General features: G+C 44.9%; 1 protein-coding gene across 3 annotated transcripts in view; it reads left to right on the top strand.

Moving 5' to 3' along the window:
• Positions 1–1,515: 1,515 nt before the first annotated feature.
• Positions 1,516–18,389, top strand: part of LOC142661819 (period circadian protein homolog 3-like) — a 36,665-nt gene continuing 19,791 nt past the window's right edge. For 2 of the 3 annotated variants that reach the window (XM_075839415.1, XM_075839414.1), the window contains exons 1-11: positions 1,516–1,720; positions 6,909–7,458; positions 7,736–7,887; positions 8,669–8,784; positions 10,168–10,369; positions 11,190–11,238; positions 15,599–15,741; positions 16,135–16,213; positions 16,440–16,546; positions 16,990–17,146; positions 17,475–17,580. In XM_075839415.1, coding sequence (XP_075695530.1) covers positions 7,166–7,458; positions 7,736–7,887; positions 8,669–8,784; positions 10,168–10,369; positions 11,190–11,238; positions 15,599–15,741; positions 16,135–16,213; positions 16,440–16,546; positions 16,990–17,146; positions 17,475–17,580 — 1,404 coding nt within the window. In that variant the 5' untranslated portion in view covers positions 1,516–1,720; positions 6,909–7,165. Of the gene's footprint in view, positions 1,721–6,908; positions 7,459–7,735; positions 7,888–8,668; positions 8,785–9,211; positions 9,332–10,167; positions 10,370–11,189; positions 11,239–15,598; positions 15,742–16,134; positions 16,214–16,439; positions 16,547–16,989; positions 17,147–17,474; positions 17,581–18,389 lie in introns of those variants that run through there. The other variant, XM_075839416.1, reaches the window with a different exon arrangement.

Genomic DNA, 18,389 nt, shown 5'->3' with positions numbered 1-18,389 from the left:
AAAGAAGTGTCATGTCACTTCTTCAGACGTAAATGGAGCCGTTTTCCATGGACTCCATGGAAAACCAGCTCCAGTTACGTCTGTAATGGACGCGGCGTTCAAGCGCCTGCACATGCCGTTACGGCTGAAATGACGGGGCTGTTTTCTCCTGGAAACAGCCCCGTAATTTCGGCCGTTACGGACGCTGCCGTGTGAACATACCCTAAAGGAGATGGAGTGGTTTGCAGCAAATGAATTAAAAGGTGCACAGATCTTAATAAATTTGGCGCATTTTCACCTAACAGAGATTAAATTCATTCTACGCCTGCTGTGCCAAAATTTGCGCCATTTCCTCCTATTCTACATAATAAATATGGCATAAACGACTTCTCCTTTGGACACCACCGCCCTCTTTTCTCGTCGCTTTCCAAGTTTGGCAAGCAACAAGAACAGTCGCAAATTTTACTTCTGAAATGTTGCGCGTCATAAATTGTGCCAAAACCCGCCATTGACTGCTTGATAACTGTGGGCCAGCGTGTCTAAAAATAGAAAAACCCTTTAAGGCGAGATTCACACGAACGTTATATACGTCCGTGTGCGGTCAGTGAAAGCCACGGACAGCACACAGACCTATGAAATTCAATAGAGCTTTTCAGACATGCATTTTTCAGGCAGCGTGTTTTTTTACGTTGTGTGAATCTCAGTGCACGTCCTATTCTCGTGCGTTTTTTGCGGATCACGCACCCATTGAAGTCAATGGGTGCGTGAAAATCACGGACAGCCCACGGACATCATCCATGTGCTGTCCGTGATTCACGCACCAGTTTCTACAAAAAAGTGCACCAACACGGACATCAAACACTGATGCCACACGGAACTGCGACACATGAAAAACGCTGTGGTTTTTACGTGCGCAAAACAGACGCGTTCGTGTGAATCAGGCCTAAGCGAGACGTTTCCTCAGAATTCATGAGACATTTTTGTGCGCGTCACACATCGGAGACAAATCTGCGCTAATTTTCTTTCCTTTTCCAAATTTTATTTGGTGACTTTTTTGTGACGCGTCGTTAAAACTTTTATTTTTTAAACTTTTGACAGAAGGTGGTTTTGCTTTATTCTATTTCTATGGTGTAATTCTATCCTTTATATGCAAACTCTGAGGTAAAAAAAAAAAAATTCTGTATAAAGTGGAGAACTTTAGGGTCAAAATCTGCGTTGACCGTCAGTATCTTGAGGTGAGAAGATCCTGAGGTAAATAAATCTCGGCCATTCAGTAGTTTATCGCTGACTACAAAGAGAAACAACGACGCCTCCGATAGGCTGTCCTAACCGAGGGCGTGATAGCTTTATAAAGCAGTAGGCGTGTCGCTGGTTCGCCCCGCCCCTCTCTGCTCATGCTCCTCAGCTGTGGTGTAACGTGCTCAGACAGGTGACAGCATATCGTGTCTCGGAAACAGCACCAATGGTCGGATTTATAACAATGCTCCTCTTCCACGCCCAGGCCAATGAGAAAGAGGCGGGCAGGAATGTGCAGCCAATGGGAAGGAGGAGGGCGGGGTCCCATCACGTTGCAGGGTGAATGTGTGTTGTGTGTGTGTGAGAAGATGGGGAGTCAGTAGGAGAGCGGAGTGTGAGAGGGGTGCAGGGCCGGGACTTGTCTGCGTCTTACCAGGCTTACCTATCCTTGGGGTGTGCTGAGAGTCTTACATTTTGGGGTGTTACTCTGGAAGCTGCCACCTGGGTAAGTGCTGGGCATGTGTCTGTTATTATTATGGTGCCCGTTACTATGGCGTCCATGTATCTATTTTGCTATGCCTGTATATCTTCTATTTATGTATCTATATGGCATTCATTGTTGGTAACCCTGGCATTGCCCACATTTGCCCATTCCCCCCCAGTCTCTCTCTTATGCCTATGACTGGTACAAAGTTTTAGCCCCCCCCCCCCATCATACGACCTTTACGTTACATTTACATCACCCCCAAATGTCAACTGTGGCAAAACCATAAAAAATTCCTGACCGTGGTGGCGACCTTGACGAGAAACCAGAAAAATGTATCTGATCTGAGTTGATCGTTGCAGGTTATATTGATGCATCTATAGGTGGTGTATTAGGGGAGGGGGTGATGCCCGCTTGGTTATTGCCGCCATATATATCCACGATCATTGCTGGAGGGGTCCGGTCATTTGCTGGGTGTAGGGGGCCCCCTTTATCAGTTGGGGTCCCAGTAGTCACCCATCGACCCTGTAGATTTGACCGGTCACAAGTTGGCGAGGTACGGCATTATTATGGTGGGCGATATTGCCAGGAAAGGTTGGGAGTTGTAGTTACAGAATCCATTGGAGTCCCCCTAGCGGTGGCATGGCAGTGAGTGGGTGCTTGGAGATGATGGGAGTTGTTGTGCCATAATGTATACTCCTGGAGGTGTTTGCAGGGCTATTGGGTACAGGAGTGGGGGCTGTTACTAGACAGGGGATTTTGTGCACGCGTCTTCGCTGGGTTATTTTTCCGCTGATCGGACGTCCGTGGCGCTGGTGTCGTGTGGATCCGTGAAGGGCACGTATGACATTGTGTCTCACCCCCTGTGCCCTTACAGCTCTGACCTGCAGCTCTCCTGGAAAACTAACTCCCAGCATGCCCTGACCGCCGCAGCCAGGGAGCCACAGGTTGGACATCACCTGGTGGACAATGATCCACAAACCTCTTCCACTGCTGATGCGTATTCAGCCAGATACAATACAAATAATTGTAATATGCTGGTAGTTGTAGTTCTACAGAATGCTGAGCACAGACTGCATGGTGATAGGGGGCACCTGGGGGCTGTCTGTGCATGTTAACATTTTTAGTTCGACAGCCGGAGAGCCCTAGGTTGCTAATAGCATTGTTATAGGGGGCATCTAGTGGGCAGATATGGTGGGGGGCTGTCAGAGCATGCTGGGAGTTGTAGTCTCCACAGGTTGCAGATCCCTGCCTTATGGTATTTCTATGTTGGGCAGAATTTAGGACTCATGCACCCAATTTTTTGCGGATCAGTGTGTTCGGAGGAGTGGGATTATTTGGGTATTTATGGCCCCGCACAGGTCGCCCCTCTACCTCCTATGTTAGTGCTACAATTTTAGAAATCATGTCACTGTTTTTAGCAAAAGGAGGATAAACCTCATCATTTCAGATCTCATCTGGGAGTAGGCAGCAGTGTAGAGGGTCTGTGCCAGGCACATGCAGCAGATTGGCTCTGCCCTAAGTGCCGATGAGAGTGGCCGGGCTGAGATGGATTTCTATTGGTCCTCTTCTGATTGGAGAGTCTCAGGCTCGGGGATTCACGTGAAGCAGACATGCTTTTCTGAGCTTCCGGGCTCTCACATGTCCCCACCGCCCCCTCCACCAGCGTCTCCGCTCTTACAGAAAACCCTCCACAGAGCGGACACTGATATCAATGGCGTCTTCTATACATTGTATCCTCTGCACGGTGTATGTATTAAGTGTTACTCTGATAGAGATAAAATAATCTATTTGCCCGGTCTGAGTTTTGCCAATAGATTTGCAATCCGTCCTCCGTTGATGTAGCTGAGGTTAACTAATAAAATGGCGCAGATCCATTGGCTTTTCTGTAGATCCTTCTAAATGTGTTACATTTCTCATGTCTATGATGAGTACAATGTATAGACATCTTGAAATTATTTTTAATTTGGCATTTGATAATCCAGAAAGTCTGATAATCCGCCGGTTGTGTCCAGTTTCTTTCCATAAATAGCGCCACATCTATCCATAGGTTGTGTCTGATATTGCAGCTCAGCCTCATACCAGATCCAGCCTATGGACAGACGTGGGTCTGTTTATGGGGGGACGGGGACTTATATATATAATTTTTTGGTTTTTTTCCGAATGTTGGACACCCCTTTAAATAAGGAAGAGGATAGAAGCATGAGCGGGATGCATTCTCCACGAGCCCCATACTACCATCTAAGAGGGACAGGGGTACAATCATATCCAGTTATATCAATGTCATGCGCCCAGTTCCCAGATTGCCGTCTGAAGGCGACCCCCATACTGTGCCAGGAGCAGCGTGTTCCTAAATCATTATCGCTCCCCTCCTCCACTGGGCGTCCAATCCCTGGATCCACCTCCCTTAAAGAGGCTCTGTCACCAGATTTTGCAACCCCTATCTGCTATTGCAGCAGATAGGCGCTGCAATGTAGATTACAGTAACGTTTTTATTTTTAAAAAACGAGCATTTTTGGCCAAGTTATGACCATTTTTGTAGTTATGCAAATGAGGCTTGCAAAAGTCCAAGTGGGTGTGTTTAAAAGTAAAAGTCCAAGTGGGCGTGTATTATGTGCGTACATCGGGGCGTTTTTAATACTTTTACTAGCTGGGCGCTCTGAAGAGAAGTATCATCCTCTTCTCTTCAGAATGCCCAGCTTCTGACAGTGCAGATCTGTGACGTCACTCACAGGTCCTGCATCGTGACGGCCACATCGGCACCAGAGGCTACAGTTGATTCTGCAGCAGCATCAGCGTTTGCAGGTAAGTCGATCTTACCTGCAAACGCTGATGCTGCTGCAGAATCAACTGTAGCCTCTGCTGCCGATGTGGCCGTCACGATGCAGGACCTGTGAGTGACGTCACAGATCTGCACTGTCACAAGCTGGGCGTTCTGAAGAGAAGAGGATGTTACTTCTCTTCACAGCGCCCAGCTAGTAAATGTATTAAAAACGCCCCGATGTACGCACATAATACACGCCCACTTGGACTTTTACTTTTAAACACACCCACTTGGACTTTTGCAAGCCTCATTTGCATAACTACAAAAATGGTCATAACTTGGCCAAAAATGCTCGTTTTTTAAAAATAAAAACGTTACTGTAATCTACATTGCAGCGCCTATCTGCTGCAATAGCAGATAGGGGTTGCAAAATCTGGTGACAGAGCCTCTTTAAGTACCTTGTTCTCAGGTTGCAGAGATGCTGCAGTGTTTCTCTCAACCGGCTCAGATCACTTGTGCTGTCCTGATGGTAAGCTCTTGGGACTAATTTCACCCCCCCCCCCTCCTATACAATATAGTAAGGTGCCAGATCTCGCCAGGGTGCTCGGATTTCTTGTAGCCGCCTAATAATCTAATTGCAATCATTACTTTTTGTATCGGGGGGTTTTATTGGCTGCACATTTACGTCACATGAAGGCTGCAGGGACAATGATAGCCGGAGCTGGAGTTTTTGTTGTACGCAGGAGAGTTTTGGAGCGAGTTGTTTGTGGCGATATTGTTTACCAGAGGTCACCGGCAATGCCGGGCAGATCAAGTTTCTATCAGTAACGTTACTCTTAATCCGGCAATCGGTAGTCCAGAAATTCTGACTGTCCGGCATAGCACAAATAATCTCCAATCCTGACCAGATCAGAAGACGAACCCTGTGTAGTCTGACCCTGCAGTCACGTTCCTCCACTCCCTCTGCCCCTTGTTTGTAAAATACAGACGGTAGAAGAGGGGAGAGTAACACATGACTTCTGGTTTACAGTCTGTTACCATGGCGACACATAGGTCTGCATAGGTGCTGAAGCGTTTTTTTCCATTAATTTTTGCAACGATCGTCAGAAAAGGAACATACGTGAATAGATCTGTCCCATCTAAATAACTGTTCCTATAGATGGAGCAAGTTTTCATTTCTTGGAGCGGATCATTTTTAGTATCGTGGACATAAGTTACTATCCCGTATCTTCATAGTAAAGTTTTCCAAGTTGCAAAAGTGAGCGAACAAATATGCAGCAGAGTCACATAAAGCTGGCACGTATTTACCTGAGAATACCCACCACCACCACCAGCCACGTGGGCAGACATGACCGCTGTGGACCAGTCATGATTCATTTCTAAGAATGGGCGGGAGGGGTGTTATTAAGAAGCTGATGACGGTGATCACGTCCCATCCAGCGTTTACTAATCGTGTGATTCCCTTCAGCTCGCGGTCATTAATCGCTGCCTGCGCATCATTGGCATTATCTTCACTTACATCAGGGCTCTGAGGAGGGAGGTTTGGCATTCGCTATGAATGACGATAATCTGCTCCTGAACTCTTGTTCATCTTGGGGTCTTTTTTTGCAAATTTTTCTTTTTAAATCCTGTTTACTTCAATCTGAAATCTGGTCGCCAAATCATTGTGCTCCTGTGTACACAGCTACACTGCTGTTATAGGGGGAGCTCCAGACTACACAGCCAGACTGCTGTTATAGGGGGCGCTCCAGACTCCAGTCAGACTGCTGTTATAGGGGGCGCTCCAGACTCCACAGCCAGACTGCTGTTCTAGGGGGCGCTCCAGACTACACAGTCAGAATGCTGTTCTAGGGGGCGCTCCAAACTCCACAGCCAGACTGCTGTTCTAGGCGGCGCTCCAAACTCCACAGTCAGAATGCTGTTCTAGGGGGCGCTCCAGACTCCACAGCCAGACTGCTGTTCTAGGGGGCGCTCCAGACTCCACAGCCAGACTGCTGTTCTAGGGGGCGCTCCAGACTCCACAGCCAGACTGCTGTTCTAGGGGGCGCTCCAGACTCCACAGCCAGACTGCTGTTCTAGGGGGCGCTCCAGACTGCTGTTCTAGGGGGCGCTCCAGACTGCTGTTCTAGGGGGCGCTCCAGACTGCTGTTCTAGGGGGCGCTCCAGACTGCTGTTCTAGGGGGCGCTCCAGACTGCTGTTCTAGGGGGCGCTCCAGACTGCTGTTCTAGGGGGCGCTCCAGACTGCTGTTCTAGGGGGCGCTCCAGACTCCACGGCCAGACTGCTGTTATAGGGGGCGCTCCAGACTCCACGGCCAGACTGCTGTTATAGGGGGCGCTCCAGACTGCTGTTCTAGGGGGCGCTCCATTCATAAGTGTAAAAGTACTACAAGTAGTCTACAAGTTTGTAAAGAAGTAATTAAAATGTTTTTATTTTTTATATACAGGAAGCGTATAATACCCACTCCCTTCATGAACGTACTTCGTGCTTTTGAAGCTACTTAGAAAACCACCGGAGAACCACAAACGTGTAAATCTAAATTGAATCTTCTCGTTTTACCCATCCTATACCGGAGATTAGAGGTGAATATACAAACCCGAGCAGTATTATTCCAGATCATCCACAGGTTAGCATTCAAGTTCTACATCGGTGTCGGAGGCAATGTTGAGCTGGGCTGCTGCTTTGTAACACGTCACCGCTACCATGAGCTCAGAGGCCCAAAGTCAGGGCTTGCTCCAAAATGAGAGCTGGTCTACATCCACTAGAACGGAGGAGGGAAGTCCCCTGGAAAAGACATTTAACTGCGAATCTCCCGAAGAGCAGAACTCCGAGCACCATGATGACATGGAGATGCACTCCAACGGCAACGAATCCAGCGGCAATGACTGGAACGGTCACGAGTCCAGCGGAACCGAGTCCCATGTTAATAAATCTAACAGGAGATCAAACTGCACCTTCCGGAGACCGAGCAAATTCACTGGCAGCAGCAATAACAGGTAATACTGTCCTGCATATAAATATTATATACTTAATAGTGGAAAATTGTTAAAGTGGAAAAACTGAAAATTCAACCTTTACCCCCATGTTGAACCCCTAAAGTTTTACAGTCAATGAGACCGCCGCGTCCCGCTCCACTGCCGGCCTGCAGTGTTAGAAGTGTAAGGCACAGTTACTCACATAGGAGCGCCCTCATGCAACTTGGACGCTATGGAAATATGTACTCGCTGGTAACGCTAGAAACTATCACAATTATATTTATGTTTTTTATTAAAGTGATCAAATGGACAGGACCCGTTCACACAAAGAGCTGATGACCATGGTGCAGGAGATGAAACGACGGCTCCCACCTGAAAATCTGAACCGCAGCAAACCCAGTACTGTTGATGCGCTGAACTACGCCTTGAAGTGTGTACAACAGGTCCAAGGTGAGACGCTTTTTAGGCGTTGTATGTTTTGTTTTTTTAAGTAATTTCCTTCTCAGTCTGTAAAAACTATTTACTCTTCAAGCAACTGATGCTCCGCACTAAAACAAATCCTTTCTGGTCAACAGAATCTGGGTTTGGAATGGTTCTGTCTCTGCTCCTCTGTGTTGGCTGCCTCCGATAGCGTAGAGCACGCAACCGTTCTAACTTTGCTTTACTTTATACCGATCTTGAGTTAATTTTTTTTTTATATATATATATATATATATATATATATATATATATATATATATATATATATATATACTCCAGTCACATCCAGAGCTGCATTCACAATTCTTTTAAGCTTTGCAAATTGATACACCCAAATGATCTGAGAGAAAATCCCATAATGTGTTACTCAATTGTGGGATATTCATTACTTGTTGCTTTTTCTAAACTTCCCACGGTGTACCCCAGCAGGACATGTTCTGACGCTAAACTAAAGAAGCCGGCAGAATGCGGCTCTGGATGTGACTGGAGTACAAGACATGATGTAGCTAAACATTTGCAAACTTACTGAACGTGTTATGTATATTATATCTGGATACAAATTTTCAATTGTCTTCAAATCGGAACCTACATCTTAAAATTATTAACCCAGCTTAGAAGAGCTTTATTCTCCCTTGTCATGTAATATCACATCCATTTGACGCCGTGCATCTGACCTATAATTTTACTTTAATCTCTACTTGTCAAATAGTTTTTAATTCTCTTTTTCTTTTTTTTTTTTAATCTTCTTTAGCAAACGGCGCCTTTTTCCAGGTCCTCGGTGACAGTGGTGCGTCTAAAGTGGATACAAATGTACATACCCTTGAAGATCTAGAGACCATAACATCGGAACATCCGCCAAAGAACACGGTAAGGCCCTCTGCCCTGTATTTCTAGAGCAACACTCATGCTGAGAATTTGGAAAATGCTTGGTAACCATGAGTTAATCGACACTTTGTAGCAACAATTCCAGATCCCTGTATACATCACTGACACAACTGACGGCATCGCTGCACTTACTCACCTGCCTTACACTATCGGCAGATATACAAATATATTACTTAAAGGGTATATTTTTTTTTGTCGTCGTTAACCTACACTGATACATTGTAGCAAACTATCAGGATAGGAGAAGCACAGATTACTACGATTGGCGCACAACTCCATAGTTTCCCTATAGAGGAAACTATTGTGCTTGTGCGACGGTCGTGGTAAAACCACGATTTTACCGTGACCTGAAAGTCACCGTGGAGCCTTAGCCTTATGCTGCTGATTTCTTTACCACACAGAGGATTTCCTAAACTGGATACAATTGTAACAAACCCTCAGCTGTAAGAAGTATTAGGTATGTACAGGTTTTCAGCCTCGGGATAAGAATGTTCCCATTCATTGACAGCAAGCAGAGATCTTGAAAATGGTAAGGAATTAATGCACACAGTAATCTTCGTAAAATGATTAAGCTTTATTTACATAAAACTGGAAAACCCCTTTAACTTGCGTCTAGTTATTTTTTTATTACATTTACTACAACCTATCAAGAACAGGATCTTAATAGGGCATGTGATCTGCGCGGACGCACGTTCCCACCTCAAGCTCGATCCCGTGATTTTAATATATGATCGCAAAGTAGTGATGTCATAGACAAACTGCCCATGCGGCCGCATAGTTTGTAAGGCCTTGGCATTCTATTTGGAATAGGTGAAAATTGTGTCTAGCCCAAAAAAGGTTGCCACCCAGCTTTCCCAGGCTCCTAAACGGCACATCATGCCTAGTTACATACACAGTGATACATCTTCAGTATTGCAGCATGATGAGGCAGATCTGCCAAACTAAGTACTGAGAAAATTGCATAAAAACCCTGTGTAGGGTTTTTGCGGCAACCATATTGGTTTTAGGGTTTTTTCTTTAAGTTCCCATCCCACAGCTTGGATTTTAGGACATACGGGACTAACTTTAAAGAGGTTTTCCAGGCATTTAAAAAGTGCTTATTTGCAGGCAGAATATAAAAATAACAAAACTTTCCAATATCCTCACCTGACCGATACGTTTTAGCTTCCTTGCCGCTCCTTGTTTGCAGGGGTGCGTGATGACGTCTTGTCCTGCGCCCCCTGTCCTTGCTCTGTGGTGGTTTTCTGTCATTGATTTTTTTTTTTTTTTTTTTTAAATATTAGGCTTCTTGCTACATATATATGTATGTAGATTTGTTTATATATACGTCTGATGTAAATCATTTTTATCGCTCCCCTCTTCTAGGATACATTTGTAATCGTGTTTTCATTGACCTCTGGGAAGATGGTGTACATCTCCGAGCAAGCGGCTTACATCCTGAACTGTAAAAAGAAACTGCTGGACTCGTCACGGTTTGTGGAGCTTCTGGCCCCTCAAGACGTCAGTATCTTTTACAAGCACACAACGCAATCCCATCTTCTACCGTGGAATATCGGAGCAGAGACCGGTAAGAGATCCAAAACACGACTAGCTAATCAAAATCTACCGTTATACACCCCTTTGCCAATGGGCAATTCTTGGCCTGTTATTGAACAGTAATTAATAGTCAGTGTGCACCTATAGAGGTAGGGCAAAGCACTGCTATGGGGTCCCTGGTTGGAGGGGGCAGGTTACGGAGCTGCTACCCCTGCTCTCTGTGACGCTGTCATAGCGGCTATCTGCAGCCACCACTAGGTGGAGCTCACTGCATACAGATTTTTACAGCTCCCATTCAGTTCAAAACTAGTTCTAGAAGTCTATATGCAGTTAGCTCCCCCTAGTGGTGGCAGCACAAAGCCAGAATTATATAATTTATCGGGTCTGGAAAAACAGAGCTCCCTTATACAGATATATCGTGAAACTAATCGGCACGGTATTTTGAAGCTGAAAACAGAATAGTGAACATTTAAGGTATTTTTTTAAAGATACAGTACATTTGATGTAGCTCTCAGTGGGGGTCAATTCTGAGATTTTGCTATGGGGTCGTTATTTCTCGGTACATTCCTGATTGTAGGAATAATTGGATTGTATGGATGATGGCATACTTTTAGTGTGGCACAGAATAATTTTTTTTTCTATAGTTAGAAAAGATAATTTCTGTCAGCAAGCTTGTCGACAGACACGCCCCTGAATAGCCTAGCTGAGCTCCTATAATGCAGGGGTAGTTAGTTTTTCCTAAATCGGATTACTGTACAGTTCCTGGTGTAGAGACTACAAATCATCAGAGCAAACTATACAGATGCTGAACAAGCAGGGAATGACCTTGGTTCTGTTTTCATTGTTTGCAGCTTCTCTTTATGAATACACGCAAGTGAAGTCGTTTTTCTGCAGGATACGGTAAGATTGTTTTTTGCTTACAAAATTCAGGCAAATCAAAATTTTACAACGTAGCGTGTTATTATTTTTTTGTGTGATCTAAAGATTGTACACAAAAATCACAGCATTTATGATGGTGCTCTGCGACCCTTCAGCTTTTTTGTGACACTACAAGTCCCATCATGCTGTGAAAGCTGCAGACTATCGGGGCAGGCTAGGTTTGCAATGCAGGGTTGCAGATCGCCGACATGGGGTATCGGCAGTACAAGTTACATTATACTGTGGCGGCTTTTAAGCTCTATTGAAGAAAATGGGGCTGAGCTGCAACACAACTTGTGGACAGATGTGGCGCTTTTTTTGAAAAATCAAGACCTGTCTTTCTAATCTTGGACAACCCCTTTTAAACAGATTTTATGTGTCTTCTGATTTATATTTTAGATTTGCTTGCTGTCGGTGAATGGTAATGTGTCCATCTACTGACAACAGGCAAAGATGAAAATGCTGAGGAATTGAAACAAAGTATATTAAACAAATGTCTGGAGCTGTGATCTTGCTTTATTTTGCATAAAACAGTTAATAAAATAGTGTGACCGAAATTCTACAACTCCTCAGCCATTGAGGAACACAAGCACCAGCATGTCCTGCCCATTAAAGCTGGGAGGTGCCAGGATTGTGTGCCTGTGCTGCAGTACAATGTGTACCCCTGGTGTATATAGCTGGAGGGCTCCCCCCTGGTGTATATAGCTGGAGGGTTTCCCCTTGGTATATAGCCATTTCAAATGTCAGTGGAAAAGCCTTCCTACTAACCCCCTTTACTAGTGAATGAAAGTAATGAAATTCCGTTTCACAGCAGGCTGTAAAATGTGCTGTGCAAAAATGTCTATTCTGCTGACATCTAGTGGTCAGTAATAAGATGGCGTTTTCGTTGTATTTTTTTTTGTCTCAAATTATATAAAATAGAGAATAAGGCTCTGTTCACATCTGCGTTGGGGTCCCGTTCTGTTGTTCCGGCTGAGCTTTTCGTCAGAATGGGACCCTGACACGAACGGAAACCAGAGGTTTCCGTTTCCATCACCTTTGATTTCTATGGTGGCTGATCCGGTGCCCATGGTTTCCGTTTGTCTCTGTTGTGCACCGGACCCGTCGTTTTGCCGGAAGCAATACTGCGCTGGTCAGGGTCCCATTGGTCACATGATGGAAAGCTCCGACGGAACGTCAGAACGGGACCCCAACGCAGATGTGAACAGAGCCTAACCAATATATTTTTTGGGTATATAAAAACGACGTGGTCTTCGGGAAAAATAAATATTATTCTTATTTATTTACATTTTTTTTCTTTTCTTCTATTATGTATTAAAGAGGCGCTGTCACCAGATTATCAAACCCCTATCTCCTATTGCATGTGATCGGCGCTGCAATGTAGAGAACAGTAACGTTTTTTTTTGTTTTATTTTTTTTAAACGTTCATTTTTGGCCAAGTTATGAGCTATTTTATATTTATGCAAATGAGCTTTGAAATGGACAACTGGGCGTTTTTTTTTTCGTTATGTCCAACTGGGAGTGTATTGTGTTTTTAACTGGGCGTGTTTATGTGTATGACGCTAACCAATCAGTGACCAGTCAGCGTCATACACTCCTCAGCATCTGCACGCTCCTCTCCTGAAATATTCTGTGCTGCTGTGAATTCTGCTCTTACCATTACGTAGCTCTCAGTCTGTTACCTCTCCTCCACTCCTGTCCTCAATAACACCTTCACATGATTGGCAAGTCACCACCCCGCACAAGATCCTACTGCACGGCTGACAGCCGTCAGCTGTATAGCTAACCGCACAGGTCAGGATAGAACATAGCAACTAGATGAGGGGAACACACCCAGCTGCTAAGTGAGATACAGCAGGGCGCGCTTCCAACACAACCGTGCTGTTAGCTATACAGCTGACGGCTGTCAGCCGAACAGTAGGATCTTCTGTGGGGTGATGACTTGCCAATCATGTGAAGGTATTATTGAGGACAGGAGTGGAGGAGAGGTAACAGACTGAGAGCTACGTAATGGTAAGAGCAGAGTTCACAGCAGCACAGAATATTTCAGGAGAGGAGCGTGCAGATGTTGAGGAGTGTATGATCCTGACTGGTCACGGATTGGTCAGCGTCATACACATAAAAACGTCCAGTTAAAAACACAATACACGCCCAGTTGGACATAACGAAAAAAAAACGCCCAGTTCTCCATTTCAAAGCTCATTTGCATAAATATAAAATAGCTCATAACTTGGCCAAAAATGACCATTTAAAAAAAAACACAAACGTTACTGTTATCTACATTGCAGCGCCGATCACATGCAATAGGGGGTTGAGAATCTGGTGACAGAGCCTCTTTAAATCAATAGAGTATATGGAAAGCTGAGACTGCTCAGTATCAGTTTTGTCTCATCGATGTGTGTAATTACATAACCGTAATTGCAATTAAACGCTTTTTGCTTCGTGTTGAGACGATTAGATCCTCAGCTGGTTTATCATGAGTCACATGGTCTTGTAAATACAGTTTTGTCCAGTTCATCTTGCACTAATTGTCACACATTGACAGCCTGCAGAGGGATGAGGGCTGAACGACTCGGCACGGCGGAGGAACAGCTTAACGTGCTGCGCTGCCTTTTTTCTTTTTTTTTTCCCCCCCTCCCCATCTTTCTGAAACCTTAAAGGGACACTAAACCCAGACATGAAAGAGAAAAAAGACAGATTAAAAATACTGATTGCTATCTGTTTGCTGTCAGTGAATTGGAACATTCTTGCTTAAATCCAGTAGCTAAAAACCTATACAGACGTGACTTCTCACAGCTGAGAGTTTGTTGCTGTTCTAGTTTGTTACAGTGTAACAGTGCAGGTAAAATGCATCGGTCTGGTGTTTGCTCACAGGTGACATCTTCAGTGTTTGGACATTTGATCTTCTCCCTTTTGTGTAGCAGTAGCAGAATTGGCTGGGCTTTTGTTCCTCTTCTTGGAATCGGTTCCTCCAGCCGCACTAATCAGCCTATTAGAGATCAGTGAGAATGGCCGGTGTTGTTAATTGTGCATTTGTGGCGACACTCGGAGCCGTTGCTATTGAATCTCGTTAACATTGAACACAATTTCCCTTTCAGTCAATTTTCCTCCAAACCTTCCTGTAATGAAAAGAAATGACAATTAGGTGCGATGCCTCAATGTCCTCCCCTCCCCCTCAGAGCGTTAGCAAAGATCCGTTCAATACGTGTTACATAATCTCACTCTGTGAAGTGGCAGGAACGCGTTTCGCGAAAATGCCGCGTCTGCAGCCTCCATAATGGAAGAGCCGACCTGCTGAAAAGACATGAGACCTGTCGTGCTTAGACTCTTATTACTACAACAAATGGAATCGGCGCAGTCAAGTCGCAGGTGCCGAGGACTAAACCACAGGCTTTCTGCATAGTCAGACGCTGGTTAAAAATAGATTGCTAGATCCTAAAAATAGACCCTTCATTATCACCCTCAGACAGGTCTTTCTCTACACCGTACGGTCCACTATGGCATTCTTCCTCTGGTCTATGCAATGTAACGTTTGATGCCAGCGCATTACATAATGCGGGAACTCTTCCCATTTAAGCCTCACGCACACGGCCGTCCGTACCGATTACAGGCACGCCGTCCATGGACAGCCACCTGCGTTTTTGGCCTGTGCTCCCATATAAAGTATGGGGGCATGGTCCGTAAGAAGTAAAAGATAGGACATGTCCTATCCTTTTCGGAAGCTTTCTACGGCCCGGACACCTTCTCGCAAATATACGGGAAGGTGTCCGTGGTCAATAGAAATGAATGGGTTCGTAATTACAAACGAAATCTACGGTCGTGTACGTGGGGCCCTAAAGGGGGGGTTTAAAGGGTATATCCACTTTTGCAACCAAACTTGCTTCAATGCGCTTATGCATCTAAAATAAAGCAACTTTGCGAATAGTATTTATTAAAAATCCCCTACTGCTTTGTGTATACAGCTCCTATGCAGGGCTGTGTCTCCATGGTTACAGACTACAAACAAAATCTGTGTAGTCTGGTCCTGCAGTCATACTCCCTTTCATCTATGTTCTGAAGGTCAGCAAGAATAAGGGGAAAGAACTGGGGCATTGAAAATACGAGGGGTTTCCATGACAACCAATAGGCAATACTTTTTTTTTCTAAAATACTTACTCAGGTGCAGGACTTGTTACACTTTATGCCTTATGCTACTTCATTTGGGCAGCACATTGTGCATGACCCATGGATCAACGTGTCTTTTGGTGGTGGAAGGGGCGACCCTCAGGGTTTATTCATCATCTTACATTGGTGATTAAGCTTTGCACATTTTTAATACTTATATACATTATTATTTTTTCAGGACTGGTAAAGACAGGGACCATGAACTCCGATACAATCCCTTCCGAATGACACCGTATTGCATCAAAGTCCGCACCTCTCCGGACGTGGAGCCAGAGCCCTGTTGCCTCGCTTTGGTGGAAAAGATTCACTCCGGATATGAGGGTGCGTCCTGGGAAGGGTTATTACATGAGACTTTACATTGATGGCCTCTCCTTTGGATAGACCATCGATGTGTGATTGGTCAGGGCCCTAACTCTAGGACTCCCGCAGGAGGGGCCGGCAGTGGCGCTCCTTCACATGTCCGCGATGCTGCAGGACCGGGTGAAGCCACATACGCATTGACGTCACAATGTCCGGTTCTGCAGTGATGGGACCCCAGTACTACATCTGCCACTTTATTCTGCTGATCGTTGGGAGTTCCCAATTACACATTCCCTAGGATAGACTATCATTGTAAAAACCCTTTCTACCTGATAGCCCTTCATCATCAATGATCGCAACGCACCATATATAGAAGGCCATGCTTTTAACTTGGGGTGTATATTTTTATTGCAGCTCCCAGAATTCCCATGGATAAGCGGATATTCACTACGACACACACGCCTGGTTGCATGTTCCTGGAAGTAGATGACCGGTGAGTTGTTGTTTTTCTTCAGTCCTGTTCTTCTGTGGGAAGAAACTACTTTCCAGAAAGCGAATCAGACCGCGGAGTCCTTCATAACAATCGCTCCACTGTTGTGCGGAGGTTACTTGGCAGGAGTCACCTGTGAATAATAATAATTAACCTCTTATAACCCGGAATATGACAGCAGTCCCTCTTTTTATGAATTTCATTCATTTTCCTACATCCTCTTTTTCAGAGCCGTCCCGTTATTGGGCTACTTGCCCCAAGACTTGGTTGGATCCTCTGTCTTAACGTATTTGCACCCCGAGGATCGTCCTTTAATGCTGGCCATGCATAGAAAAAGTAAGTTGGTTAAACATTTTTGTAGAAATAGAGGGGTTGCATTCGTGGCCGTGAGATTTTGTGATGTATATGGATAATTTTGTTAAAAAATAAAATCCCCCTTAAAATTCGGTTACATCTGTGTAAAGAAAAGGCACAGTGAGTAGAGCATTAAAGGGGGTCGTCTGATTAAGACAACGTTTACAGATGTAGCAGAGCCGAGTTTTTCATTTGTTTGTTCTGTGCACTGTGACAAGGTGAGATTTCTTTGTAGTCCTGTGGAAAGTCACACACAAAGTGTCATGGCATATTATTCAGAAGGACAAACTCTTCTCTGCTGCATCGTGACTATGTATTCATTTTATTACACATTGCCTTATCTCCTGCCTGGGCACTTAACAGGCTGCTGTGTAAACTGTAATATGTGATGTGTTTTCTTCCTCCTCTCTTCTGGTTTCCTTTAGTCCTGAAGTATGCAGGGCAGCCTCCGTTTGAGCATTCGCCGATTAGATTCTGCACTCAAAATGGTGACTACATCACACTGGATACCAGCTGGTCGAGCTTTGTCAACCCCTGGAGCAGAAAAGTGGCGTTTATAATCGGTCGGCACAAAGTCCGAACGTAAGTGTCATAAAAAATGGCTTAACCACACTTAAAGGGATTGTCCACTGTCGATGGGCACATGAGCAGCTAATGCACTGGAGGTCTCAGCCCTGGCAATAGTGGCTGTTCGCTGGGGACTTTAGCAGCTGGACCTCTGACGATCACTTGCTCTTGGGTGGGAGCTGCTTTAGGAATGAGGGTTTGTTTTTTTGCGGACAACCCCTTTAAGGCCTGTGTGGTAACCGCCAGTTGGTGAAGCGTGCGATCCTTCCATTTGACGGTAATGAATGTGAAGTTCATTTTCTATAAATGAAGAAAATACCTTTTTTTTATTTGGGGTTTTCAGGGGTCCCCTCAATGAAGATGTCTTTGCTGCCCGAAGTACAGAAATCAACAACGTCGACAAGGAAATTAAAGAATTGCAGGGACAGATCTACAAGGTTCTTTTGCAGGTACAGACAATATTTAGTTACTTTTTTATGCGGTTGACGTTGCTGTTTTGTGCAGTTTTTCTGTACGTTGCTTCCATTTCGGAGTAATTTACAATAAGCTGGGATTAGACCTTCACGTGGGCCGACTATATATAGGAACCCAGTTCGTAGTGATTTCCAAGGTCCCAAATCGGTCCCATCAGCTAAAATTGGTGCTTTAGCGTTTCTGTCTCCTCTCCCTTTAACCTGGCCATACATGGTGAGATGAAACACAGACGAGCTCCATACTTACCTGGTCAACACTCTTCCAGAGCACCACGAGGGGTATTCATGCTGATAGTATGAAGACCCCCATGAATCTCTGGAATGGAGGGGACGGGGTAAGTGTAACATTGATCTTGGGCGCCTTTTTCTGTGGTCAAAAGTGTGTTCAGGAGGGTCAGATGTCGTCTTCCTGCACCTTTTGTGTGTCTCGCGGTCTGATCCTCTCTTCCTCGGTCCTCTGTCCCTAGTTCACGATCTGTGGTTTGTGTCCATTGGCAAATTTGTATTAGAAGTTTTGCAGGACATAATTATTTCTCCTCTATGTATTTTATGACGTTTCAGAGCAAAGCGATTATGTAATCCGTAAATACATGAGCAGAGAAATGGTTTTGGGGTCTATTTAGGCCAAGGTAATTTTTATTTTTTTTCTTTAACCAGGCCGTCTCTGAAAGGTCCTCTATTGTTACTTTCCTCCACAGTCGTTGTGACATGTAATTTGTCACTGCAGGAAAGAATAGTGTATTACATCACCGCTCTGCCAGGTCGCCAGCACCCGCTCTCCTTAC

Source organism: Rhinoderma darwinii, chromosome 10 (assembly GCF_050947455.1).
Source record: "Rhinoderma darwinii isolate aRhiDar2 chromosome 10, aRhiDar2.hap1, whole genome shotgun sequence".
NCBI lineage: Eukaryota > Metazoa > Chordata > Amphibia > Anura > Rhinodermatidae > Rhinoderma > Rhinoderma darwinii.
The sequence above is the reverse complement of the archived record's forward strand: the minus strand, read 5'-3'. Positions and strand labels throughout refer to the sequence as shown.